The sequence below is a fragment of the Penicillium atrosanguineum genome (genome assembly GCF_028827265.1).
Source record: "Penicillium atrosanguineum strain IBT 20685 chromosome Unknown utg000002l_segment0_segment0, whole genome shotgun sequence".
Classification (NCBI taxonomy): domain Eukaryota; kingdom Fungi; phylum Ascomycota; class Eurotiomycetes; order Eurotiales; family Aspergillaceae; genus Penicillium; species Penicillium atrosanguineum.
The window spans coordinates 1627678-1654645 of record NW_026623134.1 but is presented as its reverse complement, the minus strand read 5'-3'; the positions used below and the strand labels follow the sequence as shown (position 1 = coordinate 1654645).

The following is a 26968-nucleotide window of genomic DNA, read 5'->3' as shown; positions in this document are numbered from 1 at the left end:
CCATCAGAGCAAGCACGGAGTGAAAACAAATGGAAATTGGAACTCAAAACAGGATCGGATCCAAATCACACGAGAGATTCTGCCACGCAAAGAAAAGAAGACACAATAGGTACAGGCACACTCTTTCTTTCGGGACAGGGAGATAATAAAGGGTAAAGATAATAGAGATGACGCAAAGACGCACAAGATAAAAAACAAAGCGATAGATCATGGCCAATCCAACCCGGTCCTTTCCTTTCCGTCAGAAAATACATGCTGAGACCGATGCAGGAAGGGCAATCCGGGACTAAGAGGGGGGGGGGGTAATAGAAAAAGATAAAGAAAAGAAAAGGGGGAGTAGAGAAAGAAAAAAATAAAGATCAGGGAGAAGGGAAAAGGCATCATCCAACAGGGGAGGGGGAACAGGAGGAACGAAAGACTGGAAGCAGTGCCGGAAGATCAACGCAACCTCAATCTCGTTCTCATGTCCAAACATTTGTGTCGTCGCTTTCGTTTCTGCCCCGTCGCGCTCACCACCTTCACATGCGACGAGCCGAATTGTCTGCGCCGTTATTATCGCGAGAACCTGGGAGTTCCCCGGTAACTGATTATTATCGTACAATGGCGGAGATTCGACCCATCGACCCAAAGAAAATTTCGAATAAGAGCATTGCAAATGATCGACACGGGGTATCTTGCGTTTGTTTTCTTTTTTGTTTTAGGATTACCAGGCCCAGACCTTAAGCTATAGAGGGGAGTGGGATTAGTACGTGGTTCAGGGAGGGGTATATCACAGACACTTACCAGAGAATCCCAAGATCCAGTGCACAGACTGATACCGTCGTTGCTGACACCCAAGCAGCTCACACGGTTCTCGTGGCCACTTAGGGAGCCGATCTTGTCGCCGCGCAGGACATCCCACACCTATTTTCCCAGTCAATTTGTGTGTCGGTCATCCATAGCGAGCGTGTACATACCTTGCACTCGAAGTCATCGTAACCAGCAAACAGTAACCGGCCAGAAACGGAAAAGGCGACGGAGGTGATACCGCACAGAACTTGGTCGCTCTGGAAATTCATTAGCTTTGTTCGATGCACACACAACGAAAGATCACGAACCTGGTAGATGTTGAGTTCGCGGTCGGCGCGGATATCGAACAGACGGCAAGAGGTGTCGTCGGAACCAGTTCCGAAGGCGTTGCCGTCGGGGAAGAACTGGATGGCGTTGATATCGGACTCGTGGCCAGCGAAAGTCTGCACAGCCTTGCCGGTACGCACATCCCACAGTTTGGCGAAAGCATCACAAGCACCGGAAACGAAGATGTTCTGGTTGGTCGGGTTGATGCTGATCGACATCACATCGCCGAGGTGGTCGGCGAACTCGGTGACCTTGGATCCGGACTCGATATCCCACAGCATACAGGTCATGTCGCCGGAAGAGGTGATGATGCGGCGGTCATTGAGGAAACGGCAGCAGGAGAGGTAGCCCGAGTGGCCGGAGAGCTCGCGGGCGACACGGGTGGGACCTTCGCGCGAAGACAGGTTATAGATGGAACAGATGTTATCGAGACCACCGCAGGCCACGTAGTTTCCGCTAGGCGCGTAGGCACAGGTCATGACCCAGGAAGATCGCAGGGGGATGGCGTGAACTTTGTTGGTGGTGTAGGCATCCCAGATGATGAGCTTTCCGTCCTGCGAGGCCGATACGAGGTGGCGGCGGTCGGTCGACCAGTGCATGGCGTAGATCTTGGCAAGATGGCCCTTCAGCGTCCGGCGCGGTTTCATGCCAATTCGGGGGAGGGCATCGGTCTGGCCCTGCGCAACCTGGCGAACTGTAGACATGAGGTCAGTACTGATTCCCGGATGACGGCTTCACAGAAAGCCCGAGTCATCAATTCGGAAGACGGTTCCAGGATCAGAGGGAGCTGGGAGGATCGTACGGGAGGTATCGGCCAGTTCATCCTTGCGACGCTTGATCTTGTCCTTCAAACCCTCAGCTTCGCGCCTGGCTGCAGTAATCTTGGCCTGCATCTGTTCGCCTGTCATGTCGGCCATTTTGCCCAGAGGCCCCTGAAAGCAGTTGTGAGGGGAAGGTGTAAAGTTGGCGAAGGGAACAAAGGTAGGAGGGGGAGGTTGAGGAGAGGGGGCTGAAAGTGGAGCGAAAGAGGACAGAAAGGCGGAAGCGACCGAATGAGGTCTTCACGCTGTGATCATAATACAGTAAAATAATCTTAGCAAGGGGTGGTGAGGGATTCTGTACGAGTCCACGGCGCGAATTGGGGGGAAAGGAAGAGGGATTCGATCGAAGGTTCTGAACAGGGGGTGAGCGAGTTGAGCCTGGTATTACCGGCTGCTAGTGGTAACTCGATGACATTGCCCTGTTTTTTCGACACCCACGACCATCTAGGCTTTGACTCCTCTGATAGTGAATACATCTATCTACTTGGAACCATGTAAAGTGATAAGACTCGGGCATTCTGATTTCCCCATTTTGAAGCAAGAGTTGGGACTGTCGTGGAGAGAAATACACGGTCAATACACAGGGGTCATTCCACCCCGGGTACCTGAGCATCGTTTCTCTTTTTTTTTTTTGCGCAATGTATCATTGGACTGATTTACACTATCATGTTCAATTAGTCAATTATCATTCAATCAATTGATCGTGTACTGAGTTCAGGGGACAAGAGTCTGTCTACGCTGCCCAGAGTACAGTTGGTACGATACGACTCCTGACGGAGTATTTCACTGTGGCGCTGGGGATCGGCCTAGCGCGTCCATTGATGACTTGGAAAACTGAAAAACAAGCCATAAAGGGGACGGTCAAATACTAATACTAATAGTGTCGAATGTAGCGGAGTCACGTATTGAGTACTGAGTATTGAGTATTGAGTATTGAGTACTGAGTATTGAGTATGGAACAGATGGGTCAGGACTTCAAAAGACGAACCCCTGTCCCTCTCCACGTCCATTTCCTTCATACTGCAGTAGTGTACTTCAGTCATACCTCTCTTGTTTTTTTTTTCCTCTTCGCTATTGCTTATTGCGGATTGGGGCCTGGGCGCCATGGTCCGCAGTGGGAAGATCCTAAGACAAAGGGGGAATTCACTGTCGGGGCAATCCAAGCCGCTAGACGCCAAAGCGGAGATTGGCCTTTTCTCGGTTTCGTCCCTTGTTCAACTGTGCGGTCAGAGGTAAAACATGTTACGGAGTACGGATCACGAAGTACAGACTTCACATCAATACCTCAGACCTCCTCCATGGTCCATACTCCATACTCCGTACTAAAGGAATCGCTCAGCTCCTGTACCACCAAGCCCAAGCTCTGGTTCACGGCGCTAAAAGGGAACCATTCGAACCCCACTACGCTGACTAACCTGCATCATCCCCCATCTTCAGGAGAGAGCCTCTTGAGGACAAGCAGGCGGTCCTCTTGCTCCGGTACCCATGCTGGCGGGTCCCGCCCGTTGGTGCGTGCCTTCAATTTCCAATATCGCCGAATGGGCTTGTTTTCCGCGCGTCAGGAAGATGAAGACCGCTCCCCGGTTCTCCACTGCGCCTATGTAAGACCGTTTCCCCCTTTTCCTACCTGAACTCAACCCCAAAATGATGATCTCGGCGGATTGGTCATGGCCGATCACTATTTGCCAGAGACCTAGCCGAGATCCATGAATGGTTCCTGTGTTGCTGTTTTTCATCTCTGGAGACTCCATGTCCGGGTTGGGAATAATTCTTGGAACCGTTCTGGGGTATCTCTGCAGTCAGCAGAGCACGACCGGGTTCATGAGCTGAGTCGGATTGCACGCATGTCCCTATTCAATAACCCACTGGATTTTCAACGTGCCGAGCTCTCTCTCTCTCCACCGTGATCCACCCCGGAGGATCGGCAGTCAAGCCCTGAAATATACATGAAATCGGATGAGAACATCCGATCGTTGTTCCGTGTACGACGGTGTATGCTGGCCTGCTCTCGTCTATGTGATGCCAGGCCCGATGAGACTATCTCGCTGGGCTGAGGCTTAGTTAAGTGCGAAGCAAAGACCTGGTACGCCTTGAAACAGATCACTTATTTGCTAAAGGAACCGTGTTCAGTGTCAGCCGAACACATCGCAGCCCCAATTGCAACGAACTCGCCTTCGGTCCGACTCTTTCAAACAGTACTAGGCGTGCAGTCCGTAGGGTTACGTGGGTCTGTATTTGACGCAGTCCGCACTAGAGACAAGGGTCTGGATGACTAGCCCATTATCAATTGTCCTCGTTTCTCCCTACTTACCTAGGGAGTTGCTGTGTACGGACATCGTTCTCAAAGTTGGCTCGATTCTTTAGCCATAGGTGCAGCACGGAGTGGGCTCGGCTCTAATTCGCCCCATGTCTGTGCTCTCGTGGTTCGACATAGATTGTATTGACTTCGCGACCTATGGAAGTCGTCTATCCTACCATGTCATGCAGACCGCCCACAGGCTATCATACGTCCCGTCCTTAGAGCAGGTGTTGTCGATCTCGGCAACAGACCCTGTTCTAGTACTGGAGACCACTAATTATTGATCTACTTTCGAAACGGTTTTCCCTAAAGCATCAGTTCGGAGAAAACCAATGCCCATGGTAGCTGATGACGGTGTCATCCTTCCATCGGTATAGTCAGCACTATATCGGATCACGGCGTTTTGGGTAAGTTACTGTGAATTGGATATTCAAACCATTGCCATAGTTACGTACTTGATGGTGATAGCCAAAGAAATCAAATGCGAACGGTAGAAGAGGACAGATTAAATTCGAATATGGGATGGTTTAATTCGTATCAACCTCAAATGTGATAGAATAAGAGACTAGTTGATTCTTCACATCTCACGGGCGCTCGGCCCTTTCAGTGCCTCATATTCGGGAACTCCGCTACCGTTGCCGCCACGAGGGTTCTCGGAAGAGCCCTGCGGAGTGGCAAAACCAGGCAATATTGAGACCGAACAACATCAACATCACAATCACCAGCAACATCGACTATGAGATGTGGTATCTCTTATATCTTTGAATTCCCTGCATCTGTGCCACGTTAAAAATAGAGCGAGGGCTTCAGTTCAGGGTGGTGGCAACCAATCCTCGGGCGGGTACCGTAATATTAAGGAGGCACCTGACGCCTCTCCGCTTTTGCCCTCAAAGGCTTTTCATCCTCTCCTCTCCATCTCCCCCACCCCCATCGTGCCTCGCCCTTGCACTCTCATCTTTAATTCTTCTCGTTCGTCCTTATCGGAGTGCTTATACTTCATCTTCCTCCGGTTTCTTCATCTAACGCCCGCCCTACGTCCAGCCTCCCTTTCGCCCTGTCCCTCACCCCGTGGAGTCATCACGACTACCAGCAACTCATCCATCGGGCCTCGTATAGTCCCCGATTTGGAAGTCCCTGATGTCTTTGGCTTGAACTCGACCGAGTCTGCGACGTTTCTTTCATCTCGTCGCTGTGGGCGCCAACCCAGTCTGGTAGGGGGCTGAAATCCCACCGTACAGCCGGCGTCAAGGTCCTCATCAACTGGCCCTTTTTCTTCTCTTCCTGGATGCCATTTCATCCTTTACACCTATATTGTCTTTAGTGTATCGATTTGGTGATTTCTCAATCATCATTCACGATGCGGGAAGTCAACTTCAGCATCCCGAACGTGAACAAGGCCTCGGTCAACATCACCACCACCCTCTATGACCGACGTGCCCTTGACTGCACATCAACATTACCCCTGATCAACTCGCTCAACCACCTTGCGTACCTCACAACCTCGTCTGCCCGCATTCGAGATATCCTTACCGTCGATGGCGGAATCGAAAGACTCGTGTGCATCCTGAAGGAGGGCAGGAGCAAGGACCTAATGGAAATGTGGAAATGGAGTCTCGCATTTCAGTGTGTCGTCAATATCGGTGTCCGCGGCTCCGAAAGTGTTCGGACCAGAGTGGTGGAAGCCGACATGGTTCCGGTGATTGCCACTATTCTGGACAACTACATCAAGGTGGTGGACAAGGTCCGCGCCCGCGGCGAGGCTGAGCCTCACAAGCACTCGTCCAGCCGCCAGGTCGGCAAATCGACTACCTCGACCCGCGAAGTCACTTCACGCACTCCTGTTTCCGAGTCCGCCGCCCACGCCGAAACCCGCTCCTCCCGCCGACAGGCCCCTCCTCCAAGTATCGAAATCCCGCAACCCACCTACTACCAAGAAACACAACCGACCGACTCCGATGCAATGGATATTACCTCTCCGCCTCGTGCCCCTATGACCTCACCTCCCGAGCGAAGCACCTTCCGACCGGAGGCTCACACCCATCGGTCTCATGATGGCCGGTACTCTCGTTCAAACCACCGCTTGCGCACAATGCAGCCCCTTGCCACTGCCGTCCCTCCCATAGATGGGGCCGAAGCGTTTGGTCTGCGACCTGTCCGTGATGCGGAGCGCCTTCCCAGCATGCTTCCCGGTTTGCAGACTGGCATCATCTCTCAACCCGACTCCCCCACAACCCCAAGTGGCCCTCTCCAGCCTCAATCTCGAAGCGTTCCCCCACCTCCTCCGCCCGTCAGATCACGTCCTGCTATTCAGCAGCAGCAGTCTGGATCAGGCGAGTCGGACGACGCCAATGGCGAAGACTCGACCATGGGAGATGACAACGTTATTGGGCAAACCGACGAGCCTATCGTTGGTCTCCCGAACCGGATGGATATTGATGGTGTCGATGAGCGACAGACGGCAATGATTGACGACGTTTCTACTACACATGGCCTCACAGTAACTGATCCCTCCGAGGAGGGCCAGGAAGCCGAAACCTTCAACATTGCTCACCGCTCTGCCGTTGACGGCAGCATCATCAACAACACCCCTCAGACTGCTGGTGGCCTGGGTCTTTCCCCCACTCAAGCCCCTAATAATCCTAATTCTCCTACTCTCGCACCCAGTCCCTACGCCATGTACCTCCGTGATCGAAACATGCCCGTGTCCCAACACGTCCTGACGACCATGCCTCGCGATGAAGATGTGTTGATGTCGTTGCAGCTCTTAGCCTATGTGTCCAAGTACTGCAACCTTCGATCCTATTTCCAGCGCTCTCACTTGGTGCCCAAGCTCAAGATCGATCATGAGCTGCACCTCCTGGATGATAACCCGGATTCGTCTTCTCCAGTCGAGATGCCTGAGGACGAGGACGAGTACCTCCTTCCCGACGATGTCAACATCTTCCCCCTGGTGGAGAAGTTCACGGTTCGACACCACTCGAAGGACATGCAGTACTGGGCGTGTGTGGTCATGCGAAACCTCTGCCGCAAGGACGAGTCGCGGGGTGGCATCCGTCAATGTGCCTACTACAAGTGCGGCAAATGGGAGGAATTCCAGAGACAGTTTGCCAAGTGCCGACGCTGCCGCCGCACCAAATACTGCAGCAAAGACTGCCAGAAGGCCGCGTGGGTGTACCACCGCCACTGGTGCCACACGACCCCTTGATACGACCCGATGACCTCCCAAGGTGTTCCATTTCTGATTTCCATGCATATTGGCTCGCATAGCGTCATATCCTATCACGCTTTCATCCTACATTTTGTTCAAGTCTTACGTCTCACTCGCGCATGGCATTGCAAAGTCTGGCGGCGTTTCCATCGGCCTCCCGAAAGATACCTCTTCACATGTCGTCTGGCTTCTTCGCGCGCATCATTTTTTTACTCCCTTCACTTTTGTCGTTGGTCTTTTTTTTTTTTTTTTTTTTTTTCATGTCGGGCCCTATAGGCTGAGGCCCTCATACTCTAAACTCACATAGTGTCTTCAGCCTTCATGAGTGTACATCCCCTTTAACTCATCTCTTCATGTTGGATTCCCTCCCAGTTTTTTATGTTTCTGTTCCCACCAGAACTACAATGCTTTTATATCTAATCGCGCTTTGTCACGAGTTTCCTATGTCCGTAGATGGACAACATCACGTTCCGACCATCCGGTCGCTGCCAGCATTCTCTCCTCTCGTGATTCCATCTACGATTCCGATCTTCGATACTGATTTACGTCCCGGAGGATTCGTCTCTTTGTTCTCTGCACTTTGCCACCACGGCACCGGCGTTTTCTTTTCAGTCATTAGCTCCGTCGTTTCATCGTGAATGAACACATTGCATCTGATAATTGCCTCCTCTATAACAATGTAACTTAACTACTCCTTCGTAAACCCATACGTCGCTGCCAACCGCGACTCCAAATGCTCCGCCGCAGTCAACGGCCTCTTCCCAGGCTCCATGGAACCCGCACCACCACCAAACCCAACAACGCCCACACCACCACTCTTTTCCCGATGCTCCGTCACAACCTTGCTAGGAACAGGCACCAACTCCGTCGTATCAACCGGATGACAGAAGTAAACAAGCGTATACCGATCTTGCGGATTCGGACTCCGCTGCTCAGTCAATGGAAACACAACCCGATGCACAGTCGACTTAAGCAGCCCATCAGTCCAATAACTAAGCAAATCCCCAATATTTACAAGAATAGGCGGGAATGGGAACGCATCAGGCTGGGGACCAGGGACAATGGGAACAGGCGCCCAGGTTCCCTCTGGAGTCAGGATCTCCAATCCCGGCTGCCCGGGACGCTGGAAGAGCAATGTGATACTGCCGTAGTCGGAGTGTGCGCCTGCGCGCACGTCCTTGTCGTGCTTGTAGGATGCTGTTGCTGGGGAGAAGATCGAGGGGTAGTATAGATACCGCAGGATGCTGCCTGTTGGGCCTTTGCTTGGGTCGTGGCGGGATGTTAGGAAGTCTTGAGGCACTTCCAGGCCTAGGGCGAGGAGGTTGAGGATCCGGGAGCAGGTCTTGTTGCAAAGGGTTGCGAAGTCGTGGATCTCTGATTCATGGGGGGTTAGTGAGGCCGGGAGTGGTTGCTGGGCTTTGCCGTTGACGAAGTCGCCGAAGTTCATGGCTCTGGGGGATGTTAGTGAGGGGTTTTGGGTTTGGTTGATGATACTGGGGTTGGTACTCTTTGAAGTCTCCGGTCTGGTCTATATGTTAGTTTATATCTTCGTGTACGAGTGTAGCTCTTGACATACCCGCTGGTGCTCAGGATCGAGGGTCTCGGTATGCATGCCGGACCATCCACGGTTCTAGGAGAGTCAGTATGAACAGTGGTGATACAATTACTGGAGAGCTACTGACGTTGGGCGTGATGCGACATGTCTCCTTCTCCGCGGCAGGAGAGGCAAAGAACTTCTTGGACTATAGCGACGATTAGAAGAGGGTCTTGATCGAATAGAGAGTGTCTCGGTACATACCAAGCCGAACCCACGATCCACATCCTCCACCGAAAAATCGGAACCCTTGCTGTTCACATAGAGGAAACCATACTTCGCAGCCGCATCCAGCATGGCCTTGCCCACGGCAGGGTCATTAGGATCGGTAATGTCAATGACCGGGAGTTCAATGGGGGCCGTAGTGTCCGACATTTTGAGTGTGGGTGAAGCAAAGATTGCTGGGTCAGGGAGGCGGGACATATATACTTGGGATTGGGACGCTAGGAAGATATCGGTTACACCCGATGACAGTCCTGGGGCCTATCGCATATCTGGCATATCTAACTCAGACTAAGACCTAACCGAGTGTCACTATCAGACATCCGGACCCATTCCTGGGGCCCGCACAGGCGACATCCGACGTGCAGAATTGTTCCCCGCGATAATCGACAGACACTCGATGCGGGCGAGTTTGATCCTCCGAGTCTCCGATAGTCATGTTGTCATAACTTGACCTGTCCCTCAACTGAGTTAAGCTATCAACACTAGCCATTATGTGAAGAGGAACGGTCCGAGAATCTAGGTTGGAATTCTAGAGCGATGAACTAGCTCCATCTATATACTGTCAAGGTGTTCTAGCCCCAGCAGATCGTGCGATCCGCCAGCAGTTAAGCTCAGCGCTCAGGGTTTGGCATATGGGTATGGTGGGCTAGAACTCTTTAGTGCCAGAGATTAGAGTAACTGCAAAAGATCCCAGTTGAGAATTGACGAGTGCATCCGCTAAGCGCCGTGCTGCTGGCCTGCTGTGCTGTTGCATTGCAGGGGGTTCGCTCAAGAAAAAACAAAGGCCAACTGCGACTCCGCTTTCCCCCCTCGTCATTTCGCAACGCAAACCTGCCAGATTCATCCCAACCCACCTTCTCCCATCGGCTTTTTTTGGGGCCTCAATGCTCGGCAGATAGCCGCGCTCTTTGCCCAGCTTCATAATGCCTAGTGAGTTGCCCCCCCCTCCCCGCCGAGCGCTCTCCCTAACGCCCAACTAGTCCGTCCTTTCGACGACTGGGTCAATGGCCGCCGCCAGTCCCTCCCCCTCTCCGCTCTGAAGGGCGCAGTCGTCGGTATCGATGCGTCGCACTACATTTCTCAGCACCTGACCAACCAGTCTACCCGCGAGGCTCTGCTAGGAGCTCTCGGTGGCTTCCCGTTCGCTCTGAAGAATAACATCGAGAAGGAGCTACAGACCTTCAAGAGTCTGGGTGTTGGATATATTTTCGTCTTCAATGGTCTTCAGTTCGGCAAGAAAGAGCACCGCACGAATACCTCGCCGGCGTCAGTGCGCTCCTTTGAGCAAGCTTGGGACCTCTACGATCAGCAACAAGCCGACCAGGTTGTCGATGCCTTCAGCAATGCCGGTATGCCCAACATCCTCTACTCCCCAAGCTACATCGCTCTGGAATTACCGTGTGGCAGCTCATAGCTTCGCCCGGGCGCCTCAGCAATTCTCGCCAGTTCTTGCTGACCAAAGCCAAATCTCAGGGACCCCACCCCCAGAAACCCTCTACAAGTTCCTGCAGCGGATCTTGAACCAGAACGGTGTCTCCTTTATGGTGGCACCGTATAGCGCAGCTGCTCAGGTCAGTATTCAGGACAAGAATGTGGCGTGGAGGACATTGGGAACTGACATACCATGCTCGAACAGCTTGCCTATCTCCACCGTGGCGCCAACCCCGTTATCGATGCCATTTATGGACCCTCCGAGACCCTCATGTTTGACATTGACAAGCTTGTGACCAAGATTGAGACCGAACCCGCGCAGTTCTTCTGGATCAACAAACAGACCTGCCAAGAGGAGCTGGGACGATTGTCGAATGACCAGTTCCTCGACTTCTGCTTGCTTCTGGGCTCTCCGTTCCTGCGCCCTTGCCCTCTTTTTGAGAATCCTGGTTTCCCTGGAAAACTTCCTGCCATCCGCGATGCGCTCCCCATGTTCAACGCAGCCGGACGGAACGCCTTGACCTTGTGTGCCCAATTCGAAGATGACCGTCGCATGCAAGAGTTCCAGTACACAGACCGCTACAAACGAGCATGGATGGTTGTGAAGCACCATGTGTACATGGATATTGATGGCCGGGTTAGCCCTATGCATCCTGAGACTTCTTCCTCCGATTTGCATGAGCTTATCGGCCAGCGCCTCCCCGAAGAGCTTTACTTTTATCTGTCCAAGGGAATCCTGGGTCCGGACGTACCAAATATCTTGACGTCTGGCGAGGTGCGCGTTGCCCTGCCGCTTGGCACAGAAGACACCGAGGTCTACCGTCAGCTCGTGGGCGACACCCTCAACCCGATCCGCACACAGTCAATCTGCCTGCTGGCAAACTGCCTCCACCGATTCTACCAGACTAAAGTGATTAAGATTCAACCATGGTTTGATGACAACGCCGAGCGGTCAATTAACCTGAAGAACCTCCCATCGGTTAAGGATACCATCTCGTCCTGGAAAGTTTCCAGTGAGCAATTCCCCGAGAATGTCAAGAGCTTGGATGCTTCTCGTGGGTCAATTAAGTTTGCCATTCAGAGCTTAAACAACTCGGACTTTGTGTCGAAGACATTTGCTACCAAAGAGACACCTGTATGTTAGATCTGAACTGATCTTGTGCATCTGCACGGCTAACGAGTTTCTAGATCCTGTCAGCGCAAGAGGACATCTTGTCCAATGTGCTCTGGCGATTTTTGCAACTGCGCGGATATGTCGATGATAAGCACACGCTCACTGCTTGGGGCAAGTGTCTGGAGTCTGCACTTTCGGCTGTCGACCCTGCAGATAACCTCGAAGAAGCTATTTTCATTGCTGTTGAAATGCTCCGCATGGATCTTCTCAACACTAAGCACTGGTTCTCACACGTATCTGGTGGACCGATGAGGGGATCAGGTAGGTCGTTTCAAGACAGTATCTGCATAGAGTGGACGGGCTAACACCGATTCTAGAGGAGGACAAGACCTTCAACATGCTGGTCTCCCGGGTGGCTTGTGTTGCTAAGCTGCAGCATAAGGCAATTGGGTACTCTGGACCCTTGAGCCGACAGCTGCTGTGCTACCGCTCCTTGGTTTCCGAGGTGCGATCTGCATTGCGGAATCTGGTGGAGGTGGTGCTGGCTAGCATGCTGCTTAGTGGAGAGGCCAACCGGGACCGTAAGGACTGGCCGGAGTTAGGAATCAAGTACGTTCTCTTTTTGCTTTGGTATAAGAATGCCCTCTAACCTAATCTTCCAGGCTACCATTTATTGACGATAATGACTGCGGCCTCGGCATTGCTGTACGCACCTACTTGGATGACCTTCCTCTACAAGCAAACCCCACCTCACCCGAGGCTCGGGCAGAGGTCAAGTCGAAGGGCAAGGAGTGGTTCCAGCACAGCGAGAGCTTCACTGGAAATCTGGACCTGGCATTCAAGCTCTGGGATGCGGTATGTACCTGTTCTCTGCGGCTGATGGAGCTTAGAGCTTGACTAATAACTTTGTGCAGGTCTACAAGGGAACACAGCACGCAGGCAAGGAAGTCAAGGATGCAAAGCTGTGGGACGACGCGAACAAGTGGTTGTCGGAGCGACGATAAATGAACCAAAGCTCAACGACCGAGAGGATTTCGGGCTTATTATGTACGCGGGTCGCGAGCCTCCCGATCAATTTGCATGAATTATCCTGGAATTTCACGGATTCTCTCTACTGTATTACTATCTAGTAATAAATAAATACAAAAAGGTTGAAAGCCCATGGGAAAAGAGAGTCGGAGAAACATGTAGTACTCGTAGTAGCTGACGGGATGATCTACGGAGCTCCGGTGTGGAGGCACCAAGTGGCCTCTTGGTTGTTTTGTCATCATCCCGGGGACGCCATCACATCCCCGATTTCTAATTAATTCACCCTTCAACATCTCCTCATTATATCCACACTCACAATGGTTCGCCTAAGTTTCGTGCTGGCGAGCACCCTTACCGCGCTCAGCGGCTTCGCCGACGCCAGCTCCGCTGTCATCGACCTCATCCCCAAGAACTTCGACAATGTCGTCCTGAAGTCCGGCAAGCCCGCGCTTGTTGAGTTCTTCGCCCCCTGGTGCGGTCACTGCAAGACTCTCGCCCCCGTCTACGAGGAGCTTGCTGGTGTCTTTGCTTTCGCCGAGGATAAGGTTACCATCGGCAAGGTCGACGCTGATGCGAACCGCGACCTGGGCAAGCGTTTCGGCATCCAGGGCTTCCCCACTATTAAGTACTTCGATGGCAAGAGTGATAAGCCAGAGGAATACAAGGGTGGCCGTGATCTCGAGAGCTTGTCTGCCTTCATCACCGAGAAGACTGGCGTGAAGCCCCGTGCCGCGCAAAAGGAGGTTAGCAAGGTTGAGTTCCTGAACGACGCCTCTTTCAAGACCGTTGTTGGTGGTGACAAGGATGTTCTGGTTGCTTTCACTGCGCCGTGGTGCGGACGTAAGTTGTTTCTTATCCTCTACTCTATTTGCATTTGTTTTAACCATAATCCTCGTTACAGACTGCAAGACCCTTGCCCCCATCTGGGAAACCCTTGCTAGTGACTTCGCCCTCGAGAACGACATTGTGATCGCCAAGGTCGACGCCGAGGCCGAGAACGCCAAGTCCCTGGCCAAGGAGCAGGGTGTTACCGGCTACCCTACCATCAAATTCTTCCCCAAGGGCTCCACCGAGCCCGAGGCCTACGCCGGCGCCCGCTCCGAGCAGGCCTTTGTCGACTTCCTGAACAGCAAGACTGGCTCCAGCCGCTCTGTCGGCGGTGGTCTGAACAGCAAGGCTGGCACCATTGAGGTGCTGGATGAGCTGGTTGCTGAGTACGTGCCCGCGCAGAAGTTCGAGAAGCTCGCTGCCGAGATCAAGAAGACTGCCAAGGGCCTCCAGAACAAGTACGCCGAGTACTACGTCAAGGTTGCCAACAAGCTGAGCGAGAACGGCGAGTATGCCTCCAAGGAGCTCGCTCGTCTTATCAAGATCCTGAAGAAGGGTGGCTCTGCTCCTGAGAAGCTTGATGATATTGTCTCCCGCAGCAACATCCTTCGTGGCTTTGCTGGTGAGACTGAGAAGCCTGGTAAAGATGAGCTGTAGGCTCGTTCTATCTTTTGATTTGTTGAGCGGATCGTGGTTTGGGGGAACCTGAACAACCCCTATGCCCACTGATGAATACTGCGTTTAGACTGAAGAACATTGTCATGATGCTGTATTGTACGAATTGAGAAATCTTGGAATGAAAAGCAGGGTCTGCCTTTTGCAGAACCCGTGTCTGTATATGAAAATAGGTTCTAGGCATGATGATTATCCTTCTGAAAGGATTAATTTGTACTGTAGGGTATCTTTATTAACACATGAACAAAAAAGTCGCAGGACAAGCTTTAAACAGTTGACTAGTAGAAGATGAGTGTAGGATCCGTGTGCGCAACGATAAGATCCAACGGGGCACTCAATTGTCGTCCTGCTCGATGTAACGACGTATGCACCGCATTGCCCCGATTTGAAAAGATGGCCTTTATTTCGTTGGTGTCGCAGCCGAGTCGCCTCCCGAGGAAGTCAGAGAAGCCTCCAGTTCGTCCAGACGCCGGGTCATGTCATCCACTGTAGAGAGTCAGTCGCGAGTCGAGTATAGATGCGATTGAAGCGCTTGAAGCGCTAATCAAACAGAATTTGAACGTACATTTTCCGAACACCTCCTTCGAGACATTGTCGAACTTGCTTTGAAGTTGGTCTAGGAGTTCGTCCACGGCCGCGGTGAGTTGGCCCTGGGCATCGGAGTTCTGCGTTTGATTAAGCAGGCGAGCCTACATTGCGCTCATCAAACAATCACATACCGGCTGTGAGAGGAATGATTCCTCAGCAGGAGGCTTTTCGGTTGCAGAGTCCTCAGCCATGGTGATATTCGAGATGTTTACTAGACTTACGGAGGCGGAGAAGCAGAGCAGGCCAGCCCGATAAGGCCGGATCATCTGTATCTCCAGCACCGGTGTGCGCTAACCAGTTAGAGCGCCTTATCGCCCGCGCTAACCATATCAGGACTGGTCCGAGTTCAAAAAAATCCCGTAGCATTGCCAGCTGCTTTTCTCACCGTGTTTCTCCAACTTCAATTCCCCGCAGACCAGTCAAAATGGTCAAACGAAGCAAGCTTATGCAGGCGCTCGACGCCCACAAGGGCCGAGACTATGAAGCTGAGAAGCAGAAGAAGCAGGTCAAGGCCGCGGAAAAGCGCAAAGGCGTGAAGAAGGCCCCAGTCGCCGAGAAGGTCGCCAAGGTGGCCGAGGTCGAGGAGGAAGTCGCCAGCTCCGAACCTGAAGAGGTTGAGGAGGAGCTTGAGGAAGATGAGGCCGAGGAGGCTGTTGCCGAGGAGGACGAAGATGAGGATGAGGAGGAAGACGAAGAAGATATCCCGCTTTCAGACCTCGAAGACGACGAGCGCGAGGACGTCGTCCCCCACCAGCGTCTCACCATCAACAACTCTGCCGCCATTACCTCCTCCCTCAAGCGCATCTCCTTCATCTCCTCTCAGACCCAATTCTCCGAGCACAACTCCTTAGTCTCGAAAGAGCCTTTCGAGGTTGAGGACCCTAACGATGACTTGAACCGCGAATTGGCCTTCTACAAGGTCTGCCAGGCTGCCGCCCTCTCGGCCCGCGACCTGCTCAAGAAGGAGGGTATCTCCTTCAGCCGTCCCGGTGACTACTTCGCAGAGATGGTCAAGAACGACGAGCACATGGACTTGATCAAGAAGAAGCTGTACGAGGAGGCTGCTGGCAAGAAGGCTGCCGCTGAGGCGCGCCGCCAGCGTGATCTGAAGAAGTTCGGCAAGCAGGTGCAGGTCGCCAAGCTGCAGCAGAGAGCCAAGGAAAAGCGCGAGACTCTCGATAAGATCACCACCCTGAAGAAGAGTATGTGGAATTCCCTTAATCATTGATCTTCACACAAAATGCTAACAATGTTCCACAGAGCGCAAGGCTGACACTTCCGCCCCCACCGACGATGCCAATGACCTCTTCGACGTCGCTATCGAGGATACTGACAAGCCCGATAGCCGCAAGCGCGGCCGTGATGGCGAGGGCCGCAACTCGAAGCGCCAAAAGAAGGAATCGAAGTTCGGCTTCGGCGGCAAGAAGCGCTTCTCCAAGAGTGGTGACGCCGCCTCCAGTGGTGATATGCGCAGCTTCTCCCAGAAGAAGATGAAGGCTAGTGGCGCCAAGCGCCCTGGCAAGAGCAAGCGTGCTGCCAAGGGACGTCTTTGAATGAAAAGGATCTGAGAGGGTGAAGGCGCAAGAGGCGCACAAAAAATTCCAAGGGTGATGTGTTCACCGTTGCTTTCTGTAATAACTAGAATCTTTACCCTGCATTTGCACATGGTCAATCAAGTTACCTTTTTTTTATGAGAACACTTTCTTTGCATTCATCGTTTGTGGCTATATCGACTCGAAATTTAAGCAGAGGCAGAAATAAACTAAGGAGGGCCTTGGTCTATTACTGCGCAACTTGGCCCTTTGGATGTAGAGGATAAGAACCGTATGTCTAGAAGAGCTAGAAGCAGAGAGAGCATATCCAGGTAGCACAAACCAGATAATTTTCTATTGCAGGCCTTTTCTTTCTAATTATTTAGAGACTTTATACAATCATAACATTTGTAATCAGATATATCTACTGTTGACTTTCGGCCTCTGCCTTGGCTGCTCTCTTGGCCTCCCACTCTTCGAGGAACTTCTGCACCTTAGGGCCCCAGACCTCCTCGCCCGCCTCCAGATCCTTATACTCCAGGATCTTGTCGGATTCCAGTACAAAGTCAGCCTGGCGACTCCGCACAAGCTCACTCATTAGGCCACAGCTGCCAACAGCCTTGCCCAGATCGTGTGCCAACGAGCGGACGTAGAATCCGGATGTGACAGTCATACTAATCTTCACGGCTGCCGGCTGGGGCTTCGGCTGTTCAACTTCTGTGGTAGGAGCCTCGCCTGTAGCTGGCTCCGGGGCGACAGTCTCGGTTGCCACGGCCTGTGCGACGCCATCCTCAGAGACCTTTTGCTTTTTGCCTGCTTCTTGGTCTTCCTCGGTCGAATCAGCCGGAGGGGGTGACTTTCGCTTGTTGGATGACTCTTGGTTGGCAGCTTCACCTTCTGAAGCCGCGGACAATGCGGATTCCTTGTCGAGAAGCTTCTCGGCAACAATCTTGGCATCGCCGGTCATTTCTTCGTCGGGCCACTTGAAATCGTGGGTTCCAGGCTCGTACCACTCCACAACGTCCATACTGATAACCTCCACGGGCCTCTCCTTAATCTCGACCGGTGGCATCTTGCCTTCGCGCGCATATTCATAGAGCTTCTTTCCCTCCACTCGCAGTGCCGAAAAGATAGGGGGCCGTTGCATGATCTTTCCACGGAATTGCTCTAGCGCCTTCTCGACAGCCTCGCGCGTAATGTGTTCGTACGGCGCCCGGCGCACGACCTTGCCCAGGCGGTCATAGGAATCTGTCTCGGCGCCGAAGAGCACAATTGTTTCGTAGGACTTGGTACAGCCGAGGAAGTCCTGTAGCGACTTTGTGCCTTTGCCGACACCAGCGACGAGCACACCTGTCGCAAGCGGATCTAGAGTTCCGCCATGTCCGAGCTTGACTTCGCATCGTTTGGGATGACGGCGGCGCTTCTTCTGGAACTGGCTCTCACGGTCGCGGCGGGCTTTCTCCTCGTCGAGCCATGGCTTGAAGGCCTTGGAGGGGTTGAAATGCTTCTGTAAGGTGCGGAGCACGTCGGCGGAGGTGACGCCCTGGGGCTTGTGAACGGCTGTGAAGTCAGTAGTGCGTCGCAGTGGGAAAGTCAGAGTATACATACCGAAGACGCCTTCGAGGATCTTCTCTCCTGACATAGTAGTACGGAAAAGCCTGAAACCTCGGGGGAATGGCATCTGAAGCACAATTGGAGAAGAGAAAAAGCTCAAGAACGTAATTTATGGGGATCGCGGGTATCGATAAGGTATCGGTAACTTTACCGAACATGGACCTTCGATGTTGACGTTGCGAGATTCCAACATTGTTCACTCTTCGCCCCGACTTCGAATTTGTCTTCGACTTCGACTTCGACCTCGTTCACTCATTCACTCGCTCCTCATACCCTTCCATCCAAGCCACCATGCCGCGATCGCAACCATGACAGCCCGCGAAGAAACCGTTCTGCCTCCCATCGATCCCTCCGTCACCGATGAGAATGATTGGTGGGAGTTCGAGTTGACCGACGTGAAGGTCTTACGACCCGGCAAGATGCTCTACGCGAATGTCCTTGATGCCTCCGATGATAATCCCGTGCAAGTAATTGGGTGTCTAGAGCTCAAGAAGAACCAGGAACATCTCGGTGCGTACTCGATTGCCTGTGACGCTTATCGTACACATCGTACACTTCTATCAAGCTCGTTCTTGCTAACCTTTCGCATTCTTCAGCTCTCGATCCGGACTCTACTTCGAATCGCATTATCATCGACGATGTCACACACTATGCATATGGACAGACAGAGGACCGCAGTGTCGAGATCTGGGTTGCTGGCAAGGCTGGCTGGTACCTCATCTCGCCTGCCAAAGGCTACTTGCCTACCTTCAATCGCATGGTCCGGGCTGTTGATATGCTGTATTTCCTGATCGACAGGCACAAGCAAGGAAAGAAACAGATCAACCCCACATTCAAGAACCTTTGTCGACAGGTGAGCTCTTCTTGTCCCCACCCGGAACCTTCCCCCGTCTAAAGTCCGAACAGTATATTTTCCACACACACGGCGATTGCGAAACCGGTGAACAGTCGGCCGAGGCATTTGCGGAACATGCGCCTTTCTTGCTCCGCTGTATGATCGAAGACGAGTATGAAAGTATGGACTGGAAACAGACCAATGTCTTCGTTCACTTCCGTCGCCAGTTCCCCGTAAGTCCCCATTGTTCTCCACCGGTGGCACCTTCCCTTGATTCTAACCCGTGTTGATGTAGGACGAGTACAAGAAGCTTGTTGATCAGCAATCACCGCAACCTGACGACGATGAAGACGAGGAAATGCCTACAATCTCAACGCCTCGACACGACACGGCTACCATTTCTAAATCACAAACTGATGCCGTATATCAGCTAATTCACGAATTAAAAGATGAGGGACATTTGGCAAAGCGCCGGTTGAATTTCGATCTTTTGGCAGAGCGTTTGTCCGCTCGATATGCATTCAACAAGGACGATGCACGCAAGATCCTCGGCGCCAGATCGAATAACGTTCTAGAGAGACTGGATCAAGAAGACCGAGAAGGCGAGACAAGATTCAAGTGGTCTCGCTATGTCATTCACCGTGAACTCTCAGAAGCGGCCTCACAACACACATCCCTACCACCCTCTCTCCTGACACCCCTACCACTACTGGATGATTCCAGCGATGACGAAGAACTGGGCCGGACACAAAAGTCTGTTCTCCGACCCAAGAATGCTTCGGTCTCAAAAAAGGTCATGGGAAAGCGAAATCGCAGCATAGCGACGAACCAGCAAACTATCAAGTCCGAGGACGAAGACGAAGATGATGACGATACCCATATGGAGGACGTCGATACACCCAGCAAAAGCCGCGGTCATGAGCTGATTCGCACGCCTCTTGCTTCTGAAAACCCCCGACCTCAACCCGACTTCACACCCACGAACCCACGGACCGCTGCCGCCTCTCTATTGAAGAGCGTACTATCAGGTGGATCAAAAATAACGCCAGCATCTACTGCGCCCACTACGGGCCAATGGACCTCAGAGATCAGCATAGTAAATGCACCCGAGGAGTCTGAAACTTGGGCATGTAGAATGCCCGGGTGCACCACTATTCTCACAAGCAAGGGACCCGAGCGCAGGCAGGAGATAGAGGATCATGCCGGAGAGCATGACTGGGAGGTGCAGATGCGAGTCGAGCTCGTTGAAACCGAACGACGAATGCACTCGACCATGCCCGTGAGCAATCTCATGAAATACCTAGTCGGACAACACCTCAAGCAAAAGCGGACTGCCTTCCCCGAGCTGTATCCCCCTGACAACGGCGAACCCATCGATCCGATGTCAATGTTTACTCCGAAGAAGCCAAAGTCTGCGCAAAGGCAGGAGCAGGTCAATGGACACAATACATGAGATGATTGAACTCCTGTCGAGATCATGATGTATGAACTTTGATGACGAGATACCAACATGGTGCATGAGAGCTGGCTCCTTACGCTTCAAACCTTGTTGGCTTCGTCGTAGCTGAAGAACAAGAAACTGTTCACTGAGATATAATACGCTTCAAAGACCCAATATGTACTTTGCTAGAACGAAGATATCGCTTCTCTTGAGACCTAGCCATCGTTCCAATTCGTTGGGTAATCTAGCAAACCACACTCGATAGATTATCATGAGAACCTCCTTGGAAAGCATTTGAAATACTGAACTGCAGAGAGTAAAGCCAGACCCAGACTCCAAAGCTCAGAGAGCCTCCCCAGTAAAACCGCCTTAAGAGAAAAGAAAACAAGGAAAAAAAGATAGATATAAATAAAAAGACGACATTGGAAAATAATTCACGGTCAAATACTTTCAATCTACCTCAACCTTCAAAGTCCCTGACCAAACACAACGCTCCTGAAGCCCCTCCTCTGACCCCTGCACACAAATCCACCTCGGATTCGTCCTATACGCCGTCACAACCGAATAACCAAGAGCAGTCCCATTAAGCTGCTGCAGAACCAGTGCGAAAAACTCAATATCACTAATGCCATAGCGAAAGCCGAACTCAAAGTGTCGGTGTTGACATTTGTGTAGTGCAAGGCCGGGTTGGATTACACTGCTTGTATTCCTATTGCAGGGTTAAGATAGTGTTTGAATATTAGGGATCTGACGGTGATCTTTACCATGATACATTGCAATCGTCAGTTATATCTGTGTTGGGATCGTGGATGGTGAATTGCAGCGTGCCTAGAGTAACGTTGGAGTAGTGATTTGCCGATAAGTCACTGATTTCAAGGGCTTGTGTTCGTTTGAGAGAGGAGGCGAGGGCTTTTGTTACTGCGAGGAACTGGAGGGCTGCGAAGAGCTTCATAGTGCAGTCTTTAGATACAAATGGTGGGTATATTCAGATAGATTGGAAGACGATGTAGTCAAAGTAGATGTAGATTGAAAAGACCCGGCGTCCACGATCCGCAGAGAGAACACCTATATACCGAACCAAGTCAAGGGTTGCCTTCTGTGCTACCTCAGTACTTCTTCTCTCGTTCTGGAAATGTCGTACGTACTGTTGACGCACCTCCCAGCAGCTTCCGCGGCCTTGCCTAGGCCCTTCCCGAGCCGAGACAGAAGCCGATGTCTCAGAACACTTGCCCCAACCTGCCAATGCGACATCAAGGTTGATGTTGCGTGTCACAATGTATGGGCCGCTGCCTTGTTGTGGAATCTGTGGAAAAAACACCGTAAAGTTCCAAGGTGGGAACGTGGCATAGTCTGTCGTACAGTTAAATACCGCACCCGCATCAGAGGAGGGGGTTGGGGGCAGATAATGGTCTTTGTGCGAGTTTTCTGCTTGCAATTGCTACTATGGACTCTTGCCGTGGTGTATTGTTACACTCTGTGCTTAGTGGGGATGCTATTATGGTGCTGTGGGCTGAGAATGGGGGTTGTCAGTGGCTGATGATACGTTTCTGAGGTATACATCTAGACAATGATGAAAGAAAACAAATATCAGTGGCTGAGATTGAGCCTGCACCCGTTATAAGCGCGAAGAAATGTTGACAGACCTCGAGATGGATCAACCCCAATCCTTCCACCCACGCGTCGAGGCTCAAACAACATGAAATTCTCGTGAAACCTAAAGCAAGTTTACTAATAATAGTAATCTAGAGTATCTTATAGAGAAGGGTACCAAGAATCCCGCGGCTTTGATTTGTTTCAACCTCTTCGTAGAATTTTGGTTGAAGGTCTGTCTAGGCATCTTGTTCATTTCTAATGTACCTATCATTCAGACACCTCTGGAAGTACACACCGGGAAAACAGGGCATGCCGGCCTATTCCAGGAGTATTTAGAGACCTCCTTAGCTAGACTCTAGGATGCCCTGGAGGGCCGTGGTAGATCCGGTAGTTTGGGAAATAGATTTACGACTTTGTGATAGTCTTGACCAGTACTGGGTCTCATTCGGCATGGTAAACGACCTTATGTACAACGACACACCTGGCCGATCCTAATGCAACCGAGCTATCCGAGACATGCATCGTAAAATCTATCCAAATGCATTCAAAGACGGGGTTGAGAAAAGGTAAAGACGCAGAGCAAGGGATTGTATGCAATGCAGCAAAGCGAAGAAAGTTGCTCAGGCAAACTCCTGAACCTCAAAATAGGTCGGTGCTAGATAGAGGGGTCCATCTTCGCCTGTACACGGGAGAGGTTCGAAGAAAAAAAAAGGCTTTTTGACTTGAGAAGGAGGGGTATAACCACGGAACATGCCACATATATCACGCATTTAGACAGGAATTGAGGAAGAGAGATGGGGTGAAAGGACGAGGGTCAGAAGAGAGATAGGAAATGAGAAACACTGGTATGAAGATACAGAAGACGCAAAGTCTCGCTGGTAAAGATAGAGAAAAAGAGATGAGTATGCAAAGTCGGATGGGCTTTGTTGATGAATGTGGCCCAGGATGTGAAATGTGAAATGTGAAATGTGAAAATGACCCAAAATATCGCTAGTGATGGAGTGACGAACGAATCATTGCTGGTGGGCGCTGTGAGCATCGATAAGAGCTGTATCGGTATGTTAGTATGAATGCAGTGAAATAAATCTTCAAGGATGACTTACTCTGAAGGGCAGACGACTGTCCCTGTCGCGACTCACAAGCGCACTGGAGGGTGCTGCCATCCGAAAAGTCCAGGAGAATGCTGTTAGGCAGCTCCTGCATGTCCTCATCGGGGAGACAAGGGGTTCGGAACTCGGAAAGATGGTAGCGCTTGGTCATGTTGCGAGCACTCGCATCATTGGTACCGGGAGTGAGAACCACATATCCGTTCTCGTCGATCCGCATGAAACGACGCTTCCAAAGGAGGGTATCGGGAAATTGTACGTTGACTTCGCCGATGTCAATAGGCTCCGAGACACGAGAACGGGACGAAGATGCGGAGACCGGTTTAGTATCCATCGGATTGATGTCCTCTTTCGCCGGTGGGCTGAGAGCACCAATAATGCTGCGACGAGAAGTGGTTGTCATAGAAGACATGCGACGCATGATACGCGAGGCACGGGATGCCCTCTTCTCCTCGGTAGTAGGCGAGGTCGCCTGAAGGTTTTCGTCGGTCTTGGTGCGCGAGGATAGCGAGGGGCGGCTTGTAGGGCGAGACGCTGATGCAGGCGTGATGTTTGACCCGGCGGATGAGAAGGACATGCTGCGGTCCTCTGGCTGCGGAATGGACTCGACCGATTCACTGGTAGGTAGGAGCTCCTCGCTTGAGCCGTGTTGCACGGTCAATGGACTAGCTTGGAGACCAAGAACATCAGACTCGGTGGGCTCGACACCATTAGACCCAGGAGAAACACCGTTATCGCGGACAATGCGAGCCGTTACCGAGATGGAACCGGTGCGGCGAACATTAGGGCTCGAATGCGAGTCTTTTCGGTTCAAGCTTGGTGCACGGGAATAGCTCTCCGGGCTTCCATATGAGACAGATGCACGCTTGCGAAGGCTATCAAAAGACGAGGATGCCGAAGGCCCCGTCACAGTTTGAGTGCCGCTTGGAGGAGTGCCCTCCCGGCTCTGGAACTTTTCCAAAGCTTTGATGCGACTCGAGATGCCAGAAGACACATTGACCTTCTTTGCCACAAGTAATGGAGTCGAGGGCCCGTTTTCAGAATACGAGCTTGACACAGATCTACCCACTGCAAACGACTGCATGGCAGGAGAGGCTAGCGAATACGGGCTTGAGACGGCGCGGGAGCCTGGCCAGGACTGATCACCGGGGGTCTTGACCGAGACCGGTCTGGCCTCCTGGACAGTAGCCGACCTTAGTTCTTCCATGAATGAATCGTCGGAAAGATTGTCGTCGTCTTCTGAGTGCTCCGGGGTGTGGACCTGAATTGGTTCCAGGTGGACCTTCCTTCTTTGGTCCAATGGAATGGGGTTAATTTTCTCGACGAGCGGTTCCTCAGGAGTAGCCTCAGCCGCCGGGACTGGACCAATCGAGTGAGAGACGGGAGCGACCGACGGCTCGATCTCAGGGTTAAGGGGAGCGACTGCAGGTGACGTGTCCGGGCGAGGAGTAGACTCAGGGGCCTCTGCCGGACCAGCATCTACAGGTGGGGCATCCAATGGTTCGTTGTCCATCAACGGAGCATCAGATTGATGTGAAGATGAAGTATCCTGGAGCTCTAGGAATGGGGATGAGGTTTCTGTCGACTCCTTGTCAAGTGGAACCTCGGGATTGGCGCTAGGTGGGACTAGGTCATCCTTAGTCTCATTTTGGCCAGGAATTGCGGAGTCGGTATCCTCGGCGCGTGTTTCATCCTCAGAGACCGTCTGCGGCGTCTCAGACTGAACTGTATCCAGGCTGAGTTCATCGTGATCGGTGGAAAAGGTAGTATCGACACTAGGGTCGAAGATATTTGAAGAACGTTTGCCCTCCAAGTCCACCTCAGTTGGGGGCTCTGGCTTGAATACCGCAGATGAAAGAAATTCTTCCTCCTGAGGCTCGGTTTGAGGCTCAGGTTCAGCAGTTTCATTCTTGAGTGGTTCAGGAGCTGGCAATGACAGCTCAATTGGTTTCTCGTCTTGATCGTCTCGTGCCTTTTCCAGCCCCGGTGTCTCCTGCCCAGGTACCAGGTTGATATTCTCCTTGTCCTCTTCGTTCGGCGTTAGAGTATCGAGTTCGGCTATCGGCTCTTCTTCGATATTCTGTTTCTTCTTGGTCGCCTCCGCTCGTTTTGCCATCTGTTTCTTCCTTTGCTGCAGGGCTTTCATCAATCGTTCTTTCTCTGGCGTCAACCCGGACGAGGTTGACAATGCGCCCAATGACTTGGCGCCAGGTGACAATTGCGGTCTAGAAATCGGGATGTTCGGGGGAGGCACCAAGAGAGGCGGGATCGGGGGGCTCGGCTGATCGGTTTGGACGCGAAGGAGCTTCCTTGGGATCGGGGACGAGGGGCGTCAACATTAGGTCTTCGCAATGAAGACGAGCGCATGCCCAAGGGGAGCGAGGCGACGGGACGTTGATCGGCGTTCCTTGAAGTCCCGGAAGTACGAGGCCTTCCAGTAGAGTCGACAGAGGGACGAGGTCCCAGTTTGACCTTAGGTTGAATCCCGGCGGCTCGTTCGAGATCTTGCAAGGAAGGCCGGGCAGATTGGGTCGACATTCGCACTTCTTCTGACGGCCGAGGAAACTCATCTAAGATATTGCGGTATTTGGAACGTTCGGAGCCGGAGTCGGGAGATATGGGAGACATTGTGCTGCGCGATTCGCTGGGGCTACCAATGGATGGTGCTCGGGAACTGGCCCTAGAGGGCGGGGGCCGGAGGTCAGGCGAGGACTTCTCTTCAGGTGAAGCCGTTGGGGGTACGACAGTAGCTTCCGACTTCAGGCTGCCGGATCTCTGCCTCGTCTCGGTGATCGATGGAGGAGGCTGTTCCTGCCCCTTGCCCTGTTCCTTTGTTTCTTCCTTTGTACCGCTTTCCTCGGCATCCTCGGTTATTTCCATCAGTCGACGGCGCCGCAGGGAGCTCGACGAGGAGGTTATGGATCCGGAAGCCGTATGCAGGAGGCATGCGGACGACAGAGCGCTCTCGTTGAGCTCAGATGCCTGGGTCAGGGCGAGTACGGTGTCATTCGGGGTGAACTTGTCGAGAACGGATTGGAATTGAACGTTGCTTCGAGCTGTAGCAATTGATGACCCTCGGTTAGCGGTCGAAACTAGATCATACTCAACACTCAAAGTACATACCTTGGATGAGGCGCGATAGCCCCTCGGGCATGTATCTCAAGATGACCTTCCGCCGTCGGTACTGCAAAAAGCCATAGAGCGGCGACGTCTCCTCATAGTTGTCGATGGCATTGCGCACCTCGGACACCCCGCCGGTGCCACGATCGAGCAGAGCTACTTCATCCCTGGCGGTGTAGTGTAGAAGGATCCTACGGGCATGTTAGTCGGACGATCAGCGCGTCGCGGTGTAAGGGGACCGAGAACTTACCATCCACCGGCGTCAGCAAGGGCACTCTGGTAGGCTTCAACCACGGCGGGATTATCTAGCCCATTGAGAGACATGGCGGGCACCGCATGGAGAAGGGCCGGGGGAGCGACCTGGGTTGGGTGAAGAAGGGAGGGGGAGGTCTGGACACCGGGTCGATAGAACGACCGAGCGTAGATGGAGCCCGGTAATCGGGGGCCAAGATCTTTGTCTTGAGATCGTTCGACAAGAAATACTTCTAAAAGGAGTTTGATAGGCCGCAGAAACGAACCTCTGGCTCAGGGGCATCCGATTCCATTCGTTGGATGACTCCACTTGCGGCTATCCCAATTTAAGCAGGGCCATCTGAAACGCTGGCTTCTGCTTTTTATAACTCTAGCACAGAGACACCAGGACAAGGTCACACTAGGGCAAGTCACATACTTCCCACCATCTTATCTAGGTAAATGGGGGGGTCCATTCCGGAATGCTGTGATCTCATGGCGCTCGGATCTAGCCATTGACACGCGTGTACGATGGGGGGTTGAGGCTGACTTATGCAGAATACGACCT

At 52.4% G+C, this 26968-nt stretch overlaps 11 protein-coding genes across 11 annotated transcripts; 5 read left to right on the top strand and 6 right to left on the bottom strand.

Annotated features, from left to right (window-relative positions):
* Window positions 1-703: 703 nt before the first annotated feature.
* Window positions 704-2033, bottom strand: N7443_002376 (WD40 repeat domain-containing protein; the record flags this gene model as incomplete). Its single annotated transcript, XM_056882432.1, has 5 exons — window positions 704-724; window positions 784-903; window positions 957-1046; window positions 1098-1810; window positions 1919-2033. 5 exons carry the CDS (start codon window positions 2031-2033, stop codon window positions 704-706), a joined length of 1059 nt encoding a protein of 352 aa, XP_056744273.1.
* A 3560-nt stretch (window positions 2034-5593) lies between these two features.
* On the top strand, window positions 5594-7441 carry samB (MYND-type zinc finger protein MUB1; the record flags this gene model as incomplete). The annotated part of the gene is made up of 1 exon (XM_056882431.1): window positions 5594-7441. The coding sequence occupies one exon, from the start codon at window positions 5594-5596 to the stop codon at window positions 7439-7441; it is 1848 nt and encodes a 615-aa protein (XP_056744272.1).
* Window positions 7442-8132: 691 nt separating this feature from the next.
* On the bottom strand, window positions 8133-9413 carry N7443_002374 (uncharacterized protein; the record flags this gene model as incomplete). The annotated part of the gene is made up of 4 exons (XM_056882430.1): window positions 8133-8960; window positions 9021-9074; window positions 9127-9186; window positions 9243-9413. The coding sequence occupies 4 exons, from the start codon at window positions 9411-9413 to the stop codon at window positions 8133-8135; spliced, it is 1113 nt and encodes a 370-aa protein (XP_056744271.1).
* A 773-nt stretch (window positions 9414-10186) lies between these two features.
* On the top strand, window positions 10187-12812 carry N7443_002373 (MKT1 family protein; the record flags this gene model as incomplete). Its single annotated transcript, XM_056882429.1, has 8 exons — window positions 10187-10193; window positions 10244-10612; window positions 10671-10834; window positions 10900-11829; window positions 11883-12129; window positions 12186-12417; window positions 12471-12663; window positions 12723-12812. 8 exons carry the CDS (start codon window positions 10187-10189, stop codon window positions 12810-12812), a joined length of 2232 nt encoding a protein of 743 aa, XP_056744270.1.
* A 342-nt stretch (window positions 12813-13154) lies between these two features.
* On the top strand, window positions 13155-14322 carry N7443_002372 (protein disulfide isomerase family protein; the record flags this gene model as incomplete). The annotated part of the gene is made up of 2 exons (XM_056882428.1): window positions 13155-13677; window positions 13739-14322. 2 exons carry the CDS (start codon window positions 13155-13157, stop codon window positions 14320-14322), a joined length of 1107 nt encoding a protein of 368 aa, XP_056744269.1.
* Window positions 14323-14740: 418 nt separating this feature from the next.
* Window positions 14741-15119, bottom strand: N7443_002371 (heat shock factor-binding 1 family protein; the record flags this gene model as incomplete). The annotated part of the gene is made up of 3 exons (XM_056882427.1): window positions 14741-14826; window positions 14906-15029; window positions 15060-15119. The coding sequence occupies 3 exons, from the start codon at window positions 15117-15119 to the stop codon at window positions 14741-14743; spliced, it is 270 nt and encodes an 89-aa protein (XP_056744268.1).
* Window positions 15120-15352: 233 nt separating this feature from the next.
* On the top strand, window positions 15353-16481 carry N7443_002370 (EBP2 family rRNA-processing protein; the record flags this gene model as incomplete). The annotated part of the gene is made up of 2 exons (XM_056882426.1): window positions 15353-16130; window positions 16189-16481. The coding sequence occupies 2 exons, from the start codon at window positions 15353-15355 to the stop codon at window positions 16479-16481; spliced, it is 1071 nt and encodes a 356-aa protein (XP_056744267.1).
* A 403-nt stretch (window positions 16482-16884) lies between these two features.
* N7443_002369 (pseudouridine synthase PUS4) lies at window positions 16885-18102 on the bottom strand (the record flags this gene model as incomplete). The annotated part of the gene is made up of 2 exons (XM_056882425.1): window positions 16885-18020; window positions 18069-18102. The coding sequence occupies 2 exons, from the start codon at window positions 18100-18102 to the stop codon at window positions 16885-16887; spliced, it is 1170 nt and encodes a 389-aa protein (XP_056744266.1).
* Window positions 18103-18382: 280 nt separating this feature from the next.
* Window positions 18383-20362, top strand: N7443_002368 (uncharacterized protein; the record flags this gene model as incomplete). Its single annotated transcript, XM_056882424.1, has 4 exons — window positions 18383-18614; window positions 18671-18927; window positions 18981-19142; window positions 19205-20362. 4 exons carry the CDS (start codon window positions 18383-18385, stop codon window positions 20360-20362), a joined length of 1809 nt encoding a protein of 602 aa, XP_056744265.1.
* Window positions 20363-20800: 438 nt separating this feature from the next.
* On the bottom strand, window positions 20801-21302 carry N7443_002367 (rRNA-processing protein EBP2; the record flags this gene model as incomplete). The annotated part of the gene is made up of 2 exons (XM_056882423.1): window positions 20801-21059; window positions 21115-21302. The coding sequence occupies 2 exons, from the start codon at window positions 21300-21302 to the stop codon at window positions 20801-20803; spliced, it is 447 nt and encodes a 148-aa protein (XP_056744264.1).
* A 1654-nt stretch (window positions 21303-22956) lies between these two features.
* N7443_002366 (uncharacterized protein) lies at window positions 22957-26714 on the bottom strand (the record flags this gene model as incomplete). The annotated part of the gene is made up of 6 exons (XM_056882422.1): window positions 22957-22991; window positions 23047-25274; window positions 25346-26105; window positions 26173-26360; window positions 26420-26559; window positions 26688-26714. 6 exons carry the CDS (start codon window positions 26712-26714, stop codon window positions 22957-22959), a joined length of 3378 nt encoding a protein of 1125 aa, XP_056744263.1.
* Between the last annotated feature and the right edge of the window lie 254 nt (window positions 26715-26968).